At 52.7% G+C, this 20,140-nt stretch overlaps 1 protein-coding gene across 1 annotated transcript; it reads left to right on the top strand.

The window, feature by feature from the left end:
• The first annotated feature begins 8,744 nt into the window (after window positions 1–8,744).
• On the top strand, window positions 8,745–18,929 carry CREG1 (cellular repressor of E1A stimulated genes 1). Its single transcript, XM_036442438.2, has 4 exons — window positions 8,745–9,143; window positions 13,380–13,499; window positions 15,419–15,607; window positions 18,569–18,929. Exons 1-3 carry the CDS (start codon window positions 8,781–8,783, stop codon window positions 15,605–15,607), a joined length of 672 nt encoding a protein of 223 aa, XP_036298331.1. The 5' UTR covers window positions 8,745–8,780; the 3' UTR covers window positions 18,569–18,929.
• The last annotated feature ends 1,211 nt before the right edge of the window (window positions 18,930–20,140 follow it).

Here is a 20,140-nt window from a genome sequence, read left to right as displayed (position 1 = left end):
ACGGTGTCAGGGCCGCGATCACGGCAGTGCGTCTGGCAGATGCTGGTGGCACATGGGCAGACATCCCCAGAGGAGACGACTCCCAAGAGGTGCGGGCCTGGCTGCCACCGTCCTGGCGCGGTCCGGCTTCGTGCCTGTTTCCGGAAAGTCCTCGGACAGGCGTGTCCCGGTTGGCTGATGAGCCTGCTCGTGGATTTGGAAACTTGGCTCCAGCAGGCACGTGGACAGGGCCTTTTATTGCTTCCTGCGGGAGGCTCAGCAGCGTGGGCGGCCCGGCCAGGACAGCCTGTGCCGCCGAGGGAAGGGGGGTCCTGGGGTCGCGGGCCAGGCGGGAAGCCGGGAAGCTGCTGCCATGGGGGTCAGCCAGCCGCAGGCTGCGTCCTGGGAACGGGTCAGGAGGCCATCGAGAGGGACAGGAAAGGGCGCAGAAGCAGAAACTGCGCTTTGTTCTCGTTGCACAAAGGAAGGAGGTGACCCAAGGCTCCTTGTGACACCGGAAGAGGATGTTTGGGGAAGTGAGACCTCTCCCTGCAGATCCGCTCAGCTTCGAGGCCAACCGCAGGAGGCCCCGGAGCAGGCCACCAGGCTTTGCGGTTCTGGCTTTTTCCACACCCGTGTGGGTCACTGCTGGGTCAGGTGCCCCTCACAAGCACCCCCAAACCAGGCCCAGAGCCATGTGTGTTGAGGGTCAGTCCTCTAAGAACCCCTTCAGACCTCCCCCTTCAGCTCCAGCTCCTCAGGGGGTGCCAGGGCCCCGCTTCCTGAGGCCGAGGCGCTCCCTGACTCAGGGCTGAGTCCTGGGCACAGCGCTTTTCTCTGACCTCCCTTCCCCTCGGCCAAATGGAGAGCAGACAGACGGACAGACCTAGAGTGCTCCTGCAGACAGACTGGACACTGTTCCCACACTGGAGCTCCAAAATGTTAGTTCTCCTCGGTCCAGTATAGCCTTGTCTGTTCCACAGCCCGTTCATCCTGCCACTCACTCGCTTACACCGCCACATGTGGGCACTGCTGAGTCACACACAGCGTCGGTGGCTGTTTAACGAGTCCCTGCTGTGTGCCGCATGGGTGTTAGCTGTTTCAGATAGAAGCACCCCTCTCGCCCCTCTCACAGTCCCGTTTTAGACTGAGTTTAAACACCTGGCTCCAGGTCACAGCTCTGACTCGAGGTCAGACTCCAAAGCTGGTGTCTGTATGTGCTAACTGTCCTTCCGAGACAGACAAGAGGCAGCCGTTCTGATCTCCACGAGGTTCCAAGCCCGCAGGCTCCGACACCCTTGTCGTTGTTCCTTTGGTACATTGAAAGTGTCCGGTCCGTCCCAGAAAACCTGACCAGCCAAGGGAACATAGCAAAGCCTTCGGTGCTCCCAGACCTGGTTGCACTGTGGATACTGTAAACTGGGGGCACAGCGCCCTCGTGCGTCCGGAGCACAGCACACATCTGAGTGTGAGATTGCTGACCCTTGGTCCAGTACCCTCACCAGTCTCTAACTAAAAAAATATGAAACAAACGGGGCCCCAGCAGAGAAGATGGCCAGAGACCCCAGCCAGGAATCAGCCCGCCACTGTGGCCCCCACAGATGCGTCTGCAGGGTCAGCAGAAGCCGAGGTGCCCTTGCAAGGGCAGTGGCGCCAGGGGAGGTCCTGGCAGAAGGGTTCTGGGAGGAGCGGGGGAGACAGTGATGAATGAGGTGGGTAGTTACAGGTTAGTCTACATACCCTGCTCCCATCGCTCTGCTCCACCTCCTCTCTCCGCCCCCCCACCCTCTCTCTCTCACACACACACATATCCCCTGCCTCCCATCCCCTCCCCTCCCCACATCAATGGCTAAAGGTAAACTTCCTTTTACTCATAATACTTCTGATACCAAATGTCTGGTGTTTTTCCCACATCAACCAATACTCCAATCTCCAGGACCAACTGAGGTCTACAATTCAACTCTGATGCCAACTACTGGAGTTAGCCCAGTCCCCAGACCCCCAGGCCAGGGGCTCAGTTCCACAAGACAGCCCCCACTTCAGCTGTCAATGTGACCCACCCTCTCTCCAGCTTGGCTACAAACGGAGCGTTCCCATGATCCCCCTCAAGTTTGATAACTTGTTACAGAACTCAGGGAAACCCTTTTGTTTACCTGTTTATTATCCTCCATAATATGCAAATCAACCAAGCAGCAGAATGATGGGTAACTATGATACCAGAGGGCCAGACGCTCAATGACCACCAGGGGGCCAGAGCTCAATGCAGGAGCTGTCCCCAGGTGGTCAGTGCCCTCCCATAGGGGAGCACCACTCAGCCAGAAGCCAGGCTCATGGCTGGTGAGTGCAGTGTGGTGTCTGGAGCCCCTCCCGCCTCTGCTATAGGCAGGCAGTAAGGAGCAAGGGGTCCTGGACTGCAAGAGGGATGTCTGACTGCTGGCTTAGGCCAAATCCCTTAGGGATTTGGGAATTGGGCCTAAGCCAGAAGATGGACATCCCTTAAGGGGTCCCGGACTGTGAGTGGGTATAGGCTAGGCTGAGGGACTCCACCCCTGCCCCCAGTGCATGAATGTCATGCACCAGGCCTCTAGTAAAGACTATAATCAAGGATATAATGGTTACAGGATACTTGCAAGGGCACCTCGGCTTCTGCTGACCCTGCAGACGCATCTGTGGGGGCTACAGTGGCGGGCTGATTCCTGGCTGGAGTCTCTGGCCATCTTCTCTGCTGGGGCCCCGTTTGTTTCATGTTTTTTTAGATAGAGGCTTGTTTGGACTCTCAACCAAGGGTCAGCAATCTCACACTCAGATGTGTGCTGTGCTCCGGACACACGAGGGCGCTGTGCCCCCAGTTTACAGTATCCACAGTGCAACCAGGTCTGTGGAACTCAGGGCTGAAAGCACTGAAGGCTTTGCTATGTGTTCTCGGCTGAGCGGGAAGAGGTACATAGGATGAGGTCCAGGAGGCAGGAGGCTCGGTCCCCATGGGTTTAGGGTGTGTCCCTGTGAAACCAGACAGCCAGGGGCTCCAAGCTTTCTGTCGCTACTCGAGCCAGTTCAGCAGAGGCAGGAGGAATCATATATGAGCGTTTATTCAAATCCTGTAGGCAGCAGGAGGGCAGCAGGTCATCCACAAACATCTGCCCTGCACCCCCATAAGGCAGCTGCTTACATGGGGGTCCAAGGCAAAGATTACCTGGGGAAGTGGCAAAAGGAATATGAATGGATATAATGGTTACAGGTTACAGGCAAGGTGGACAATGTGGGCTGAGGGTTGGCAAAGGGCAGGGCCATCTGGGATCCATTGCTTCCTTTCCACTACAAAGGTGGTCATCTTTCCGGGACAAGAGGCAGCTCCCTGATGGGGAGGATGGGCTGCATTCCCAGGGGAGCTCCCAGGTCCCTCATGCAACTCCCAGACAGGTCCGAATGTGCCTTCTTTAGTCAGAACAAAACAATCTGCTAAATGGTTAACAGAGCAGGATTCATATTTCTTACAATTATAGCTGGTCCCCAACACCCTATTTCTGCCCTAACCACTGTGCATGTCAGGTCACTTCACAGCCCGTCTTTGCCCCCAAAATGAAGCTGGCCCTGCCTAAACCGGTTTGGCTCAGTGGGTAGAGCATCGGCCTGCAGACTGAAAGGTCCCAGGTTCGATTCCGGTCAAGGGCATGTACCTTGGTTGCGGGCACATCCCCAGTGGGGGGTGTGCAAGAGGCAGCTGGTCGATGTATCTCTCTCATCGACGTTTCTAACTCTCTATCCCTCTCTCTTCTTCTCTGTTAAAAAAAAAAATCAATAATATATATATATATATATATATATATATATATATATATATATATATTTTTTTTTTTTTTTTTTTTTTAAATGAAGATGGCCCTTAGCACACATGCTCAGGAATCCTGTCTTCTGACCCGCAGACTACTTCCCTTTCCTGTTCATGTTCCTGGGCCACTGAAACACCAGGAGGACCACTCTTCCAAAGTGTCATAGCTGTGTTTCTGTCGACAAATATTTAATCCAAAAGGTATTTGCCAAGATGTCCTTGTGTGTGCGAGGGACTGTCCCAGAATGTGGGAAACATCCTCTGGATTAGCAGGGTCAAGGTTGTTCCCCAAACAGCTGGACAGTGGCTGTTCCTCAAATGCCAGGAGAGAGGGAAATACAGACCCAAGGTCATCCCTGAGAGGACAGGCTTCCCCGACTACACTTTAGAGTCCGGGAACATTCAGCGAGGGCGGAGGGTAAGAAATGAGGAGAGTCAAAACCGGTTTGGCTCAGTGGATAGAGCGTCGGTCTGCGGACTGAAAGGTCCCAGGTACGATTCCGGTCAAGGGCATGTACCTTGGTTTTGGGCACATCCCCAGTAGGGGGTGTACAAGAGACAGCTGATCAATGATTCTCTCTTATTGTTGTTTCTAACTCTCTATCCCTCTCTTCCTCTCTGTAAAAAATCAATAATAGATATAGATATAGATATAGATATAGATATAGTTTGTTTTTTTTAAAGAAAGAAATGAGGAGAAACGATACTCAGGCATCTTCTTCCAAGCTGGGGGCTGACACCTCAGTAGCTGCTGGGGAATTCCCATTTTGTAGTTGCTTTTTCAGGAGGTTTTTTTTGGTTTTGTTTTGATTTGTTATTACAGAGGTCACAGTGGAAAGCATTCAATCTCAAAAAGAGATTAAATGACCCAATTTAACTGGTTAACGAAGAGCCAAATAGTTGTTAGCAGTCACCAACATCACAGCTAGCATTTACCGAGCATTTACTATGTTCCAGGCCCTAGGCTGGGCATTGTAGTTGCATTTTCTCCTTTAATCCCCATAAAAATATCCAAGGAGGTGGAGCTATTTATCCTCTCAAGGTCACGCTCAGGTGGCTGACTCCCAAGCCAGCTCTTCACTCTCCCTGGCTACCTGCTGTCTGAGGTGTGCATGCCTGCCGCAGAGCAGACAGTTCCTGAGCCCCAGCAGGCGGCCCGAGGACCACTGGCAATGGCCGTGACTGTCCTGTGTGCCTGCTAGACACCCGGGATTGGGACACACAAAGCCACAGCCCCTGCCCTCGATGAAACCAGGGCTGGCAGGACCCAGCCAAATAAACAAGGGTCCACCCTGGAAAGGCACACAGGCTGGTCGGGCTCTGGCCCAGGACCAAACCCAGGTGTGAGCAGAAGGCCCTGCTCCTGGGGGGCTGAGGGAAGGGGCTCAGGCCAGGCTGTTCAGATACAGCCAGGAAGTCCAGGTGAGAAGCAGCAGGGTTTGGATGCCTGGTGCAGATACTAAGGAGGGGTGGATTCCCCAATTCTCCAATGAGGAGGGCTTGCTAATTAAGGGCCCAAGCACCCCATTGTTATTCTTTTTAAAATATATTTTATTGATCTTTCACAGAAAGGAAGGGAGAGAGATAGTTAGAAACATGGATGAGAGAGAAACATCGACCAGCTGCCTCCTGCACACCCCTCACTGGGGATGTGCCCACAACCAATGTACATGCCTTTGACCGGGATCGAATCGTTTAGTCTGTAGGCCGACGCTCTATCCACTGAGCCAAAGCAGTTTTGGCCCGTTGTTATTCTTGAGCAGCTCCATTCCATCCTCACTTCCTCTGTTGGTTGGATAAGAATTTCATCAGTTATTTATGCAGCCATGCAGTCATGGGATACATATTTATTGAGTGCCTACTCTGTGCCCTCGGGATCTAGAGCAGCGGTGGACATTCCTGCTCTCCCAGAGCTCACCTTCCAGCCGGGCACAATGAACAAACCACTAAATGAACATACGTGGTGAGTTCCCGGTGTGAGGACTGCTGTGACAGAAACAGGCAGGCCTGTCCACGGAGCAAAAGGCCTCTTAGAAAGAGTGGTCAAGGAGGCACCTCCAAGAGTGACAACTGAGTGAGATCTGGATGGGCATGAGGTGGGCACACCCCTACTGAGGGAACAGCATTTTGGGCATGGGGAATAAATAGACGGTGCAAAGTCAGACCCTGAGGGGAGGTGCTTCAGACTGGGGGTTAGCAGACCTGAAACCCCACAATGTAGGGATCCCAGCTGCCTGTCACTACTTGAGCCAATTCAGCAGAGACAGGGTTGAATCCTATATGAATGTTTACTCCAATCCTGCAGGCAGCAGGTCATCCACAAAGCTCTGCTTGGGGGTGGAGGGGAAGATCCTATAAGCCAGCTGCTTATATTGGGTATAAGATTACATGGGGAAGTAGGCAAAAGGATTAATAATGGGAATGCAAGATAGGTATTACGTGCAGAAATGGACAATGGGGTTGGGTGGGACTCCATTGTTTGGGCAACAAGGTTGTTAATCTTTCCATGATAATAGGCATAGCTCTTCAATGAGAATGGAAGGCATTCCAAGGTAGACTCCCAGGTGACTCCCATGTCCTCGTGGCAAACAACTCCCAACCAAGTTAGAATGTGCTTTCTTTAACCAGAACAAAACAATCCCGGTTAACAGAGCATGAGTAATATTTCTTATAGTTATAGCTAGGTCCCAATATTCTATCTCTGCCTCCAAAAGAGCGACTTGTCCTGCTCTGATGCAGGAGACCAAGCCTGGGCACTGTTTTGTGACACAGTGTAGTAGGGTACCTGTTGTGATTTTATCCACCAGCACTAAGTGGTAGAGTAATAAACAACAAATAATAATTTTTTATGTTCTTACAAACAAATTATTCCAACTATGAAACTTACAAAAGGCATGTTAATAGGAAATATAGAATCTAGAGCCGGAAGAGATGTCAGATTGTCTAACCCAACTCCTCCTTTATAGATGAAAAAACAGGCCCAAAAAGGTGAGGCGAAAGCCCAGGGCCACACGGCTGGACAGTGGTGGAACGGGGTTGGGACTCCAACTCTGAAATCACAGACATGTTTTTCCCTTCACAGGTCTAGGAGGCACTATTCGTCACTGGCAGGCACTCACACTATTTGGATGGAGTATTTGTTTTGAAAATGATACATCTGATTTTCCTGCTCTGAAATTTCTCCCACGTAGCATTCCATCTAGCTTGACGCTGCTCACAACCCCTTGACCGGAATGTGAAAGCCGTAGGTATGACATCCGGGCCTCTAGAACAAATAGCTTGTTCCTGTACTCAAGTTCTGACCTGGGAACCTGGGGACCTGGGCTGCTTAGAGGGAGCTGAGTTGGAGACAGTGAAGTATGATAGCAACCATACTTAGGTAAAAACTGCTGTTTGAGCTTTAACCCTGCTATTCTGGCTTCTGCATGCACTTACTTGCTTAAACAATAGGGCAGTTGCCTCAGCTTCCAGATTGAGACCTGGAAACTCACAAAGGTAACTTTCCTGTGCCTTTGGACCAGGACCACAGGAGACTGATTCCCATTGACTCAGTAGCTCCAGGAGTTGAAACTGCAGATAACCTTTAGAGATTAACTTTGCTCAGTTCTGCTTCTGTACTATCTGCTTTTGCAAGATAGGTCCACATTCCTATCTGGGATATGGCTGGGAACATGCAGCTGGGATGTGGCTGGGAACGACCTTGCGGGCTGTTCCCAGCATTTAGAATTTAGCACAAAGGAAAAATTTTGTGGTTTAGACCTTTAAAAGGACTGCCTACACCTGAAATGGTGCGGTTGTGAGGGTGGACTCCACCTGCGTGTGGTGCTCTTGCAGTCGTCCTGGCCAGTTCAATAAATCCTTGCCTGCCTTTTTCTAATCAATTAGCAGCCTCCGGTGGTCTTATTTTTGACTCCAGGGTTCGACCCCACAACAACAGGAAATGAAGACTTTGACTCACACACCTGTGGCCCACCTTTGCTCACATGACTGGCCCCAGCTGCTGGGTGACATGACTTCACCTTGTAGAATAACAGCCTCCAGGGCTAGAGCCAGAACTGCCAGCTGACACGTTCCAGCATGGCACAGGGGCAGCATACATGACAACTAAGGTAGGATCTTGAGGCCAAAAGATTAGAACTCACTCTGAGGACGTAAGACAAAGCTCACAAGTATAAAGGATGAGGTCAGGTGGTATGAGCTCAGACCACCCCAGAACACCAGGAGGAGGAGGCACCCCTGAATGGAAAGGACCTTGTTGGGAGGAGCAAAGGAAATGGTATTTACGTGGGTTTGAGGAGAGTCAGTAGGGCAAGGCATTTGTGAAAGCATTGACCCCCAAGCCTGATGACTTAACAGGTCCCCACATGGTTTCGATGAGTTCAAATTCACGCATGGAATACCGTCCGAGAGAGGCTAGGACTGGTGTATAGGTCCTCAACTTTGCGCCCTGTTCCTTATCTCTGGCACCTTGCTGCGTTTTGGTGCGGACAGGGAAGCGGACAGAAAAGGGAAACTTGTGTAGAAAATGCAGCATTTCCTCTCGGAGGGCAAAGACCCCCGATCCAAAGGTCCTCCAGGAAGGCGACCGGGTCTGTGGGCGCGCGCACGTGTGTGTGTGTGTGTGTGTGTGTGTGTGTGTGTGTGTACGTGAGGGGCGGAGAAAGTCCTGTCCCAGAGGGCGGCTTTAGACAAGTTGCTTCATTTTTTTGAGCCGGGGGTTCTCCAGTGTCAAACAAAACAACTTCCCACCTGGGATCCTTTCCCAATCTTTACAGATAGGCGGGCGGGGATTGAGGAAGACTGACAGACCAAGCCCGCCGGTTGCTGGGCGACCAGGGACCCGCCCCCTTCTCCCCGACCCCGATTGGCTCCTCTCGAAAGGGGCGTGACCTGCCCCGCGGTGGGCGTGGCCCCGCCAGGGTTGACACGGGACTTGGAGGGCGCGGGCCGCACTGTCGCCGGAGTCGCCGCCATGGCCGGGCCTGCCCGCGGGTCCGCGCGCGCGCTGCTCTTCGCCCTGCTGGCGCCGGCGCTGGCGGCCCTGCTGGCGCTGCTGGTGGCACCGGCGCGGGGCCGAGGCGGCCGGGGCCACGGGGACTGGGACGCCGCCGGGCGGCTGCCGCCGCTGCCGCCCCGCGAGGACGCGGCGCGCGTGGCCCGCTTCGTGACGCACGTCTGCGATTGGGGCGCGCTGGCCACCGTCTCCGCGCAGGAGCCCGTGCGCGGCTGGGCCTTCGCCGACGTCCTGTCGCTCAGCGACGGGCCCCCGGGCGCGGGCAGCGGCGTGCCCTACTTCTACCTGAGCCCCATGCAGCAGCTGGTGGGCAACCTGCAGGTGAGCGCGGGCCCGGGCCGGACTTTCCGCCGTCACCTGCACTCGCCCAGGTGGTGGTGATGGTCGGGGGACCGACCCGGGCAACCATCCCTGACTCAGCTCCACAGGGCGCTGAGGCTGTTGGGAAGTTCAGCGCACCATCCTAAGGGTTTCTCTTGCTTATCTCACCTTCGGAATTCAGAACCTTTTCTTCTGCACCGAGAAGCTGGCGTCCAGCATGTGGATAGGAACGGGGTTGTAGCAACCTGTAGGCTGCCTCAGCGGGCGGAGCAGAACTGATGGGAAATCCTCCCCCTCCCCCCCTCGCCCGTTGCCCACCTTTTAGGGGCAAGGCCGGGTTTACAACTAGGGGGGACCCCTGCCCTCCCAAGAGAGGTGTCAGACGTGCAGCTGGAGATGCTAGAGCCACACAGAGCCTCCCACTGAAGCTCGATTTGCGGAGGGTTTTTTGACAAAGATCCCAGATTTGAGGTGAACTGGGAAAAGACAACGAAGTTGGTAAAGATAAGATGAAAGAAAGTGATATTTGATTAAGCACCCACTATGCACCAGGGGGACCACCACTTTCCAGTCCTTATCTCTCTCTCTCTCTCTCTTTTTTTAAAAAATATATTTTATTGATTTTTTACAGAGAGGAAGAGAGAGGGATAGAGAGTTAGAAACATCGAGGAGAGAGAATCATTGGTCAGCTGCCTCTCGCACCCCCCCCCCCCCAAACTGGGGACACTCCTGCAGCCATGACACATGCCACTGACCGGAATTGAACCTGGGACCTTCCAGTCCGCAGGCTGATGCTCTATCCCACATGTGTCAAACACAAGGCCCGCGGGCCAAATCCGTCCTGCCAGGCCTTGCAATGTGGCCCGCACCGCGCTGTCATCACTGCACTCCGCTGTGTTTCCATCACAATGACAGTTTATGACTGTTCAGTAAACCATTCGGCCCGCGATTTAGGCTGGATTTTAGATTTTGGCCCCTTCTCTGATTGAGTTCGACACCCCTACTCTATCCACTGAGCTAAACCATTTCCGGCAAGTCCTTATCTCTTGATAACTTCTTGAGGAGGTGTTACTGTTTTTATTTTGAAGCTTAGGTGCTGAGGTAACTTTCCCAAAGACAGTGGCCAGAAAGGAATTCCACCCCAGGTCCATCCCTTTTGCAACACTGTGGGCTGAGTATGTCCACCAACCAGTTTTCCTTCGCCCACACAAGGTTCTGTTTTGTTTTTAAAATAAAATTGAGTTAGTTCCATCATTTAAAAATTTAGATTTCAGTTAAAAGTCTAAACTTGTAACTTCTTGAAAAATTGGAAGATGAGGTGACAGTGGGAGCCGCACTGTCTGAGCAAAAATAAGCAGCTGCCTCCTTAGCCCAGGCACCTACACCCCCGCCCCGCCCTTCGCCATCTTAGTCCCAGCCCTCTCTGCTCCCCGAGCGTGTGCTCAAAGCAGGCTCATTCCACTCCGTCATGGGGCTCAACCTGGGCTGCAAATGCAGTCACCTGGGAGGACTTTTAAACACGATGCCAAGGCATTTTTTTTTAAATCCTCACCCGAGGATATTTCCCCATTGATTTGTAGAGAGAGTGGGAGAGGGAGAGAGAAACATTGATGTGAGAGAGACACACATGTTGATGGGGACTCAAGATCGAGCCTGCAACCCAGATACGTGCCCTTGATCGGAGCCCTTGATCAGAATCGAACCTAGGACCCTTCAGTCTGCGAGCCAGAGCTCTACAAGGAATTTTATTAAAATGCATTTCACTAAAAAACAGCCCCCTCCCGTCCCGATGCTTCTGATGGGGGAGATGTTGAGAACCAGCGTTGTACATGGTGTGTTCAAACTTGGGAGGAAGACAGGCTCAGAGGGCGGGGGCTCAGCCAGGCCTGGCTGGTCTGGAAGAGACAGACCCGGCCCAGGATTGCAGGTTTCCACGGCGGAGCGAAAAAGCTAGGCCGCGTCAGAGTTAGTCTGACTCGGGTCCCACCATTAACCAGCCAGGGTTGGTTTACCGTTTCTGCCTGTCCTCCTGCTCTGACCTCTGTCTGCTCCTGTCCACCCTGCCCACCAGGCTGACACGGCCACTTGGAATTGCCTTCTGTTCGGAAACCTTCACATCTGAAACTTACGATCCACCCGGCTGTTTGTTTAAAATGCATGTACCTGCTCTGGCCAGGGCGGCTCAGTTGGTTGGAGTGTCATCCTGTACACCATTTCCCATCAGGGCGCGTACCTAGGTTTCTGGTACCTTACGGCTCATACAAGATGTTCCTCTCTCCATCTCTTCCTCTCTAAAATCAATAAACAGGCCCTAGCTAGTTTGGCTCAGTGGATAGAGTGTCCACCTGCAGACGGAAGGGTCCCAGGTTTGATCCTGGTCAAAGCCATGTACCTTGGTTGCGGGTGCATCCCCAGTGGGAGGTGTGCAGGAGTTAGATCGATGTTTCTAACTCTCTATCCCCTCTCTCCGTCTTTAAAAAAGCAATAAAATATATTTTAAAACCAATAGACATATCCTCGGGGGAGGATTTAAAAAAAAAATGAACCACTATGAAATGAAATGCATGAGCCCAGAAATCAGCATTCTAAAAATCCCCACCCGATGCCAGCCTACAAAAGACCACCATGACCGTGACCCCTGAGCTGGCCTTGAATCGTCCTCCCCCACCCGCTCCCCTCAGAAAGCCACTCCTTCCTCACTGCTCTCAGCCACCTCGTACCCATTCCCAGCTCTGTCTCTTTGCAGACTCAGGTCCCTGGTTTTGAATACCTTACAAAGCTGCTGAGTCACCCCAGGCCCTGCTCACGGCTCCTTACACTGAACTTGAAAACCGTTTAACTGTACTGTCATTTGGCAATTAGTTATGTGAGGCCTTATGAAGTCTTCTGTATCTTTGTTTTGCAGTATTTAAGTTTTAAGTCTGACTTTTCTGCCAGACTGTAAACTCACAGGAGGGGAGACCGTGTCCCAGTCCCCGTCCTCTCTTTCTCTGCCTTTCCTGGGTGCCTTGTCTGAGAAAGTATGGACGCAAATGTTTGGCTAAATGGTTTCAAGGAGATCTCTGACTGACTGCTTTGATGGGTCACCATGACATGGCAGAATTTGCCACCCAAGACCCTTTGCCTTCAGAGATCTCAGCCGTCTAAAACGCAGCATGTGAACATGGCTGTGCCTGTCAGCAGTGCCTTTGGGGAAGCTGATTCTAATAAAAAAGAACTAGGAATATTGCTTGCCTCAGCTTCTGAATCCAAGTGTTCTCTTGCTGTCAGAGCAAGAACGAACTTCTGTTTTGAAATCCCGTGACTGCATCTGCCAGCACGAGATCACCAAGAAGCATGACTCAGCCTCTTTCCTGCTGCAGCTGTGGAAGTGCTGGTTGAGCAACATGCTTTTATGCACTAGCTTCACGTTAGCCTCTACCCTCTGAGACCTGTTGACGGTATAGAGCAGCCTTGTGCTTGGGTGGTACTGTGATAATAACTTCTCTGGGGAATATGGGACAAGTTAAGAGTTTAAGAAGTGTTAAAATAATTCTGAGTCAGTTTTTTTTTAACCCTCACCTGAGGATATTTTTCCATTGATTTTTAGAGAGAGAGGGAAAGACAGAGAGAAATACTGATGTGAGAGAGACACATTGGTTGGTTGCCTCTTGCGCTTGCCCCAACCAGGGCCAGGGCCAGGGAGGAGCCTGCAACCCAGGTACGTGCCCTCGACTGGAATTGAACCTGGGACCCTTCAGGCTCTCTGTCCACTGAGCCAAACTGGCTAGGGCTCTGAGTCAGTTGAATTTAAAATGTGAGTGCCCGTCCCCCCTTTTGGAGAGAGGGTCAAGATTCTTCTCGCCCTAACCGGTTTGGCTCAGTGGATAGAGCATCGGCCTGCGGACTGAAGGGTCCCAGGTTCAATTCCGGTCAAGAGCATGAACCTTGGTTTTGGGCACATTCCCAGTAGGAGGTGTGCAGGAGTCAGCTGATCCATGTTTCTCTCTCATCGATGTTTCTAGCTCTCTATCCCTCTCCCTTCCTCTCTGTAAAAAATCAATAAAATATGTTTAAAAAGAGATTCTTCTCTATTCCAATAGACATTGTCGGGGTGAGAGATGGTGTTTCACAGCCCATTGTTTTGTGGAGGAACGGTGGTCGAGCCCCGGGGATGGTGTGTGTGCACAATGTGAGACTGAGTGCCTCTCCAGACACACACCGTGTTTGACCAGAGGGTCTTCTTTCTCTCTCCAGGAGAATCCGTACGCTACGCTCACCTTGTCTTTGGCGCAGACTAACTTCTGCAGGAAAAATGGATTTGACCCCCAAAACCCGCTCTGTGCTCACACCATCCTGGCAGGGACTGTCACCAAGGTATGTAGTTGCTGCGGGAACAGCCTGGCGTTAGGAGAGCGTCATCTTGTTAACAACGAAGGAGGGACAGCTGGAGAGTGAAGTGAAGCTGGCTTGTGGTTGAGACGCAGAGTTAGAATATGTACTCACGTATGACGTCATTTCACAAGCAGCCAAAGACTTCATCCGTTGCTTTCACACAGGTGTTCAATCAGACACTCAGGAGCAGACGGAAGTATTTCTTGAGGTCAGACAGATCTAATAGCTGGGAAGCCCCTAAGTAAGGAACATCTGAGCCCAAGCTCACTCTCCTGCGTGTAGTACACTGGACAGCACACACCCTGCCTATCTCCACCGGAGACGGAGGCTTACAGCAGAGAGCGTCCTGCGTAGGTTAGAAGGGAAGAACCCATTATGAGTCCCGGCTACGTGCTGACAGTGAGCGGTGGGTGCTGGAGGGAGGCGGTGCAGTAACACCTGGGAAGCACAGAGGGAAGGTGTCAGGAGCACTGACTGATGGTCCAGCCAGCAGATCCCTCTGGACCTTGCTGACCGGGTTTCTCGGCCCGGTTCTGTTTATGGTCCTGAAATTCCGTGTGGAGGCATCTGTGTCTGCGTGCCCGTCACAGGCAGGAGGAAGGGGCAGGTCAGCAAGTGCGCCTGACCCCCTGTGTCTCCTAAAGACTCACCTCTGCGTACCTGCAGCCCGTGTTTCCCACACATCTGTCCTGGGTGAGTGAGCTAATGGAATGTGTCATAGGCCACAGGCACACTTCATGCTAGTGCCTCGCGCCAGCCCTCTGCCAGCTCAAAATGACCGTTAGCAATGAAAACGGGCCTGCACTGGTCTCATGTCCACACCCATTCTCATCTCCATGTGAGCTCTTCATTGCTGTCTGCATTACCCAAGCTTCCTTTATGCTTTCTTGTTTCCTTATGTTTATGGTCAGGATGTACAGTGGACCCTAAAGGTCTCATCACACACACACACACACACACACACACACACACACACAAAAGAAAAGAAAAGAAAGAAAGAAAAAAACGAAAAAAAGAAACAGAGAAGAGAAAAGCATTTTTGTAAGTATGTGTGGCAATGGATGCTAACCAAACTCACTGTGGTAATCATTTCACAATCTATACAGGGGCGGCCAAAGTCACTTTACAGTCATGAGTACTCGAAGCACAGTTTATTCTTGTCTTAACTTTGAACTAGAGGCCCGGTGCACAGATTCATGCACTGGTGGGGTCTCACGGCCTGGCCTTAGGGGATTGGGTTGAAGCCAGCTCTCTGACATCCCCCCTGGGGCCCCTGATTGTGAAAAGGCACAGGCCAGGCCGAGGGACCACATGGTGCATGATCAGGGCCAGAGAAGGTCCATGGGAAGGCTCTAGGGCATGTCCAGCCGATCTCACCCCGTCCTGATCTGCTGGACCTTAGCAGCAAGCTAACCTACCAGTCGGTGCATCTGCCCCCTGGTGGTCAGGTCACATCATAGCAAGCAGTTGAGCAGCCTTAGCATATTATTAACATAGTACGCTTTGATTGGTTGAACAGCTGACCGGACTACCGTACACTTAGCATATTAGGCTTTTGTTAAATAGGATTATATCTTAATTGAAAAAAAACACCACAGTACATAAAAGGGAGAGATCAACCAAAGAACTTATGTGCACACATATGCACATATGAGCCTAACCAGTGGTCAAGGACAATAGGGGGGTGGGGGCATGAGTTGGGGGGAGGTGGGGGATTGGAATGGGGGGTTGAGGACAAATATGTGATACCTTAATCAATAAAGCAATTAATTAAAAAACAAACAGTACAAAAGTCAGGATCTGTAACTAAACACTTAGGATGTGTGGAATGCTGGAATCATGTTGTTTACAGACGAGAAGACTGTCCCGGCTCTGAGCATGGCCACTTCACTGTCTTTCAGGTGAATGAGACCGAGATGGACATCGCAAAGCAGTCGCTGTTCGTTCGGCACCCCGAGATGAAAGACTGGCCTGCCAGCCACGACTGGTTCTTTGCCAAGCTGAACATCACCAACATCTGGGTCCTGGACTACTTTGGCGGGCCCAAAGTCGTGACGCCCGAGCAGTACTACAATGTCACATTTCAGTAGGTGTGGGTTCACCCCTTGTGCCCCTTATTTCGAAGCCCTCGCCCGGGGTCCTACGCCAGGGGGTGGCTCCTTTGGCAGCCTGGTAAGCCCTGTGGCCACACTCACACTAGTATTTTTGTAATGCATTACATACACAGGATTACAAAGAAAACGACTATATTGAAGTCCGTTCATAAAAATATGTCTTGGAATTGTGGTACAGTGATATGTGGCACGTTCAGTAACATGTTACTGCACCTGCAGGACCTCTGATGTGACATGAGAGCGTCTGTGTTTCTGTGGGTGACAGGCACAGGGGCACTGTCACCAGGTGGTTTGCTGCCTACCTTTCTCATTGAAGGAGATGAGAAACTGCAGTCAGAGCCGAATGGAAAGGAGAGCTTTTTCTTCCACCCAGTTCCCGGGCTCCCTGAACTCCGCCTACAGGCCAGGCCCATCTGAGGCTGTGCTGTGGGCTCTGGGAGAGCCAGTTCTGACCCGGGCTCACCTTTTCTCATGAGACTCAGACTGAGGTGCCTCCAGACTGAGTGACCCCACCCACGTCTGAGCACATGGCCCCATGCCCAGCAGCCCTCAGGCCTGCGGGTACCCGTGGGCCGTGTGGGTCCCCCTGCCAGCCAGTGGGTACCAGAGGGGAGGAGGCTGAGAGCACAGGCCATGGGAGAGAGGAGGGAGGAGAGCAGGATCTGAGGAGGTGTGGTCAGGGGTCGAATGAAGATAAGGGACCGATATTTTCCCAGGTTCACGGCATTCCTGCCATCAGCATGGCCTCACGGGCAGTGATGCAATCACAGCACCCAGTGTGTGCTGAGCTGCTCTTGCCTGCTGGGTCAGTCTGGGTTGTTTATATGTATCAGCTCATTGCTCTCACCGTGACCTGTGAGTGTGACCTACGGATTAGGTAACTCGGTCCCTCATCTGTGAGATGGGGAGCGGCACTGCCTTCCTACCTTGATGCCATGCTGACCCTTGGGTCGCCCCCTGGTGGCCGGCCAGCTCCTGCGCCAGTGTCACTCCTGATGCAGGTTCTCCTTGCGATGATGACATGACGGGCTGCTGTTGGCAGAGGCGAGGGTGGGGATACACGTTCGGGCTTCTGCTCCCAGCTCTATGTGTCCTATCTTATTCCACGTAAGCTAGGTCCACGTCGGACTGTTACATCCCACCACGATTGTGCATTTCTTCGCAGCAGCGCTCAGCTTTTATTTTTAACCCTTTAAAATCTTAAACACAGCCGAGGACGATGCATGGCACAGAGCAGGCGGCTCGTAAATGCTGGCGACTTGCCAGCCTGGTCATCTGAGACACAGATTCTCAGCTGCTTGTTTGAAAAGGGTCCACGTGCCTGGGGGAGAAGGGGCACAGGCAGGTTTGGGGCTGGTAATGCCACCTCGCTTTATAGGGACACAGAGGCCCATTACGGTGTGCCACTGGGCAACACGGCACCCAGGAGGATGGTCAGTCAAGGTTAAAGGGGATGGTCACAGGACGTAAGGATCTCTGCAGTACAGTTACATACATAAAAGCCTATGACTGGCTGACTAGCCAGAAGCTGTGATGCACACTGACCACCAGGGGACAAACACTTAATGCAGGAGCTGCCGAGCTGCGGTGTCTTGGCAGCTGTGGTTCTTGGGTGAGGTACCCAGAACCAGAGAGGAGGGAGCCCGATTCCAGAATGTGTCACCCGAGAACCACCCTCTCGCAATCCGGGACCCCCTGGGGGATGTTGGAGAGCCAGTTTTGGCCCGATCCCCGCAGGCCAGGCCAAGGGACCCCACCTGTGCACGAATCCGTGCACCTGGCCACTAGTCTTTGTGTGAGTAACACACCCAGGGGCAATGCTCACTTTAATAAAAAATTCGGATGTTTTTTCTAAGTCTCCATGCTGAGTGAGACACACCCAAGGTTCCCACTTCACTGCACAGGCGAGTGGCCTTCCTGCAGCTGAGAGATAAGATGAGGAGACCAGACGTGCCAGGGTGTGGCCCTTCTGAGGCAGGACGCGGGGCCTGGGAGGGCCCTGCCCCCATGCCGCCCACTCGGATTGCCACCAGTGCTGTCCTCTAGTTCGGGGAGTGGACAGTGATAACTGTAGGGGCTGCACATTCTTAGGGACCCTCCCAGGGGCCTGCAAGAGCTTCTGCCCTATGGCATCTGCCCAGATCAGACTTGGAGGGTGTGACTTCTCCAAACACTGAGAAGCCGCCTGCACCCTAGACTCTGCTGCTCTCAGAGGCGTCCTTTGAGGTGGCTCAGCCAGACGCCCCGGTGGGGCCACGAGGGGCCTCATGGAGGTCGGTCTGCCTCACTGGGCTGCTGGGTCAGATGCCACGGGCACATCTGACGGGAATGGAGGTCTGATGTTGACGGAGGTGCTTGCTGACCCCCTCAACGAGCAGTTCCCATAGGATCCCAGTTGCCTCCGCACAGGGTTAAGTCTGAGCACCAGGCCTCATACCAGGCATCATATCTAGCAGGACAGGTAAGGGGAGGTCACGGATTACCAACCTGCCCGGCCTCCCATGCCGGGAGGTGGAGTCCCGGATAACCGTGGTCCTGGCTGCAGCAGGAAAAGGGTCCCAGCTGGACTCAGCACCATCAGGCATGGCTGGTTAGCGCTCCTCTGCCCTCATGTTCAGGACCCTCTGTCCTCAACTGTGCCTGTCTTTTAAACATTCAGACATTCTGAGCGGAGACGCCCAGCCTGAAGGGCGCTGGGTCCATGCACGTGGGCACATCGGCCTTGCACAAGAGGGTGATGGCTGGTGTGAAGATTCCTAGGCTCCTGGACACCGAACTCCGGAGTCTCAGGCGCTGCTCACCACACTGGAGTGGCGGAAGTTAGCTCAGAGCCTTAAACTGCTGGAAGTTTCTCTAGTCTTTCCCCAGAATGAATGAACTTGTAAGATGTCATCTCACTTAATGAAATAATCCTTCGTTCTCTCTCCTTTTGGTTAGGTGAAGCGGAATCTGGCGAATTGAACCACCCGGTGAAGTTCCTAGGATGTTTCCCATGAATCCAAGGGCTTCGGGTTTCTCTGGAGAATGTCCCAGAGATCAGCCTGGTTACAGCAGCACGTAGAACTGCTACTGAATTTCTTGGAAAAAGGAGGTTGCTAAATTTGAGACATTTAAATTTATGGTTTTACTTGTATACATGGTTTCAGAAGACGAGACGAGATTCCCATGGAGGTGTGCCAGGAATCACTGCAGAGCCCTCAGTGGCTCAGAGAAAGGAGCAGGTGTGCGTCTTTATGTTCGAAGACAACAAACGAACTTACCCGAAATCCAGCCACAGCCTCTGGGGAAGAAAAAGGATGAACAAAAGAAAAATGATTTACATTATACTTGGGAAAATGGGTTTCTTATTCAGAGTATCAATAATTAAAAGCATTATTTTAATGACATGAGTTGGATTCATTTTCTTTATATATATATATATTGTTGATTTCAGAGAGGAAGTAGAGGGAGAGAGAGAGAGAGAGAGAAACATCAGTGATGAGAGAATCATTGATCAGCTGCCTCTTGCACACCCCCCACTGGGGATGGAGCCTGCAACCGGGGCCTGTGCCCTGACGGGGAATCAAACTGTGACCTCCTGGTTCATAGGTTGACGATCAACCACTGAGCCACACCGGCTGGGCTGGATTCATTTTCTTAAGGTGCTCCTGTTCCTCAGTCTCACTGGCCACTGCCGACCCTCCGTGTCTTTATTTGAGCGTGCTATTGAGTCAAACACTGCTTCAGCTCTGCAAGGGAATCCTTAGACCCTTTCCCTTTGATGCACAGCCCTGGTGTCCTAGAATTGGGGGCGGGGTGGAATGCAGCCTTGGTCAAGGCCTGCCCCCAGGGCCTCGGTGCGGACACGTGCTTGTGGTGGAATTAGTTTGAGGCACCTATCTAGTTTTCCCCTCTACCCACTTAGTGGGAGCTCTGTCTTCACCACTTGGTGCCATGTGAAAGCATACTTGTTATCACAGGAAAGACAACCTCTGGGTCACAGGTTGAATGGGCAGAATATGTTCCAGTGATTAACCACCAGAGGGCACTGCAGACCACTCTTTGGGTAGCCGGCAGTTGCTTTCACCGCTGAGCTGAGGGAGACCCTGGGTGGTGAGGGAGACACGGGCAAAGGCAGCTCCACAGGGACAGGAGGCGACACCTGGTCTCACATTCCCTCCCTCCATGCGCGTGCTCCGCATCCCCCCGCACCCCTCGTCCTACAGAAGAGGGACAGAGCCCTGGCCTCAACCCGCAAGCGCATGGGTGTCTGGGACGAGACAGCCTTTGGCCCAGAGGGCAAGGCAGGTTCTGATCATGAAAAGAAAATAAAAAGTAGAAAGTGGGAGTGGCCGAAGTGCCTTGTGCTGCTAACAGCCAGTGACAATGGCTTATTTATCCCAGGTCCGTGTGTGTGTGTGTGGGGGGGGGGGGGGGTGAGGGGCAGGTAGGGGGGAGAAACTCCCTGTGAGAGGGGCAGGCCCAGGCCCAACGCACAGACACCCTGACCACCTCGCTCCTGTCATGCTT

Source organism: Pipistrellus kuhlii, unplaced genomic scaffold (assembly GCF_014108245.1).
Source record: "Pipistrellus kuhlii isolate mPipKuh1 unplaced genomic scaffold, mPipKuh1.p scaffold_m20_p_18, whole genome shotgun sequence".
Classification (NCBI taxonomy): Eukaryota; Metazoa; Chordata; class Mammalia; order Chiroptera; family Vespertilionidae; genus Pipistrellus; species Pipistrellus kuhlii.
The sequence above is the reverse complement of the archived record's forward strand: the minus strand, read 5'-3'. Positions and strand labels throughout refer to the sequence as shown.

What these genes read in the sequence shown, in the direction of transcription:
- CREG1 (XM_036442438.2), top strand. Translation starts at nt 8,781, where the DNA reads ATGGCCGGGCCTGCCCGCGGGTCCGCGCGCGCGCTGCTCTTCGCCCTG. An exon ending in AGCTGGTGGGCAACCTGCAG is followed by an intron (nt 9,144 to 13,379) that starts GTGAGCGCGGGC and finishes TTCTCTCTCCAG; the next exon opens with GAGAATCCGTACGCTACGCT. An exon ending in TGGCAGGGACTGTCACCAAG is followed by an intron (nt 13,500 to 15,418) that starts GTATGTAGTTGC and finishes ACTGTCTTTCAG; the next exon opens with GTGAATGAGACCGAGATGGA.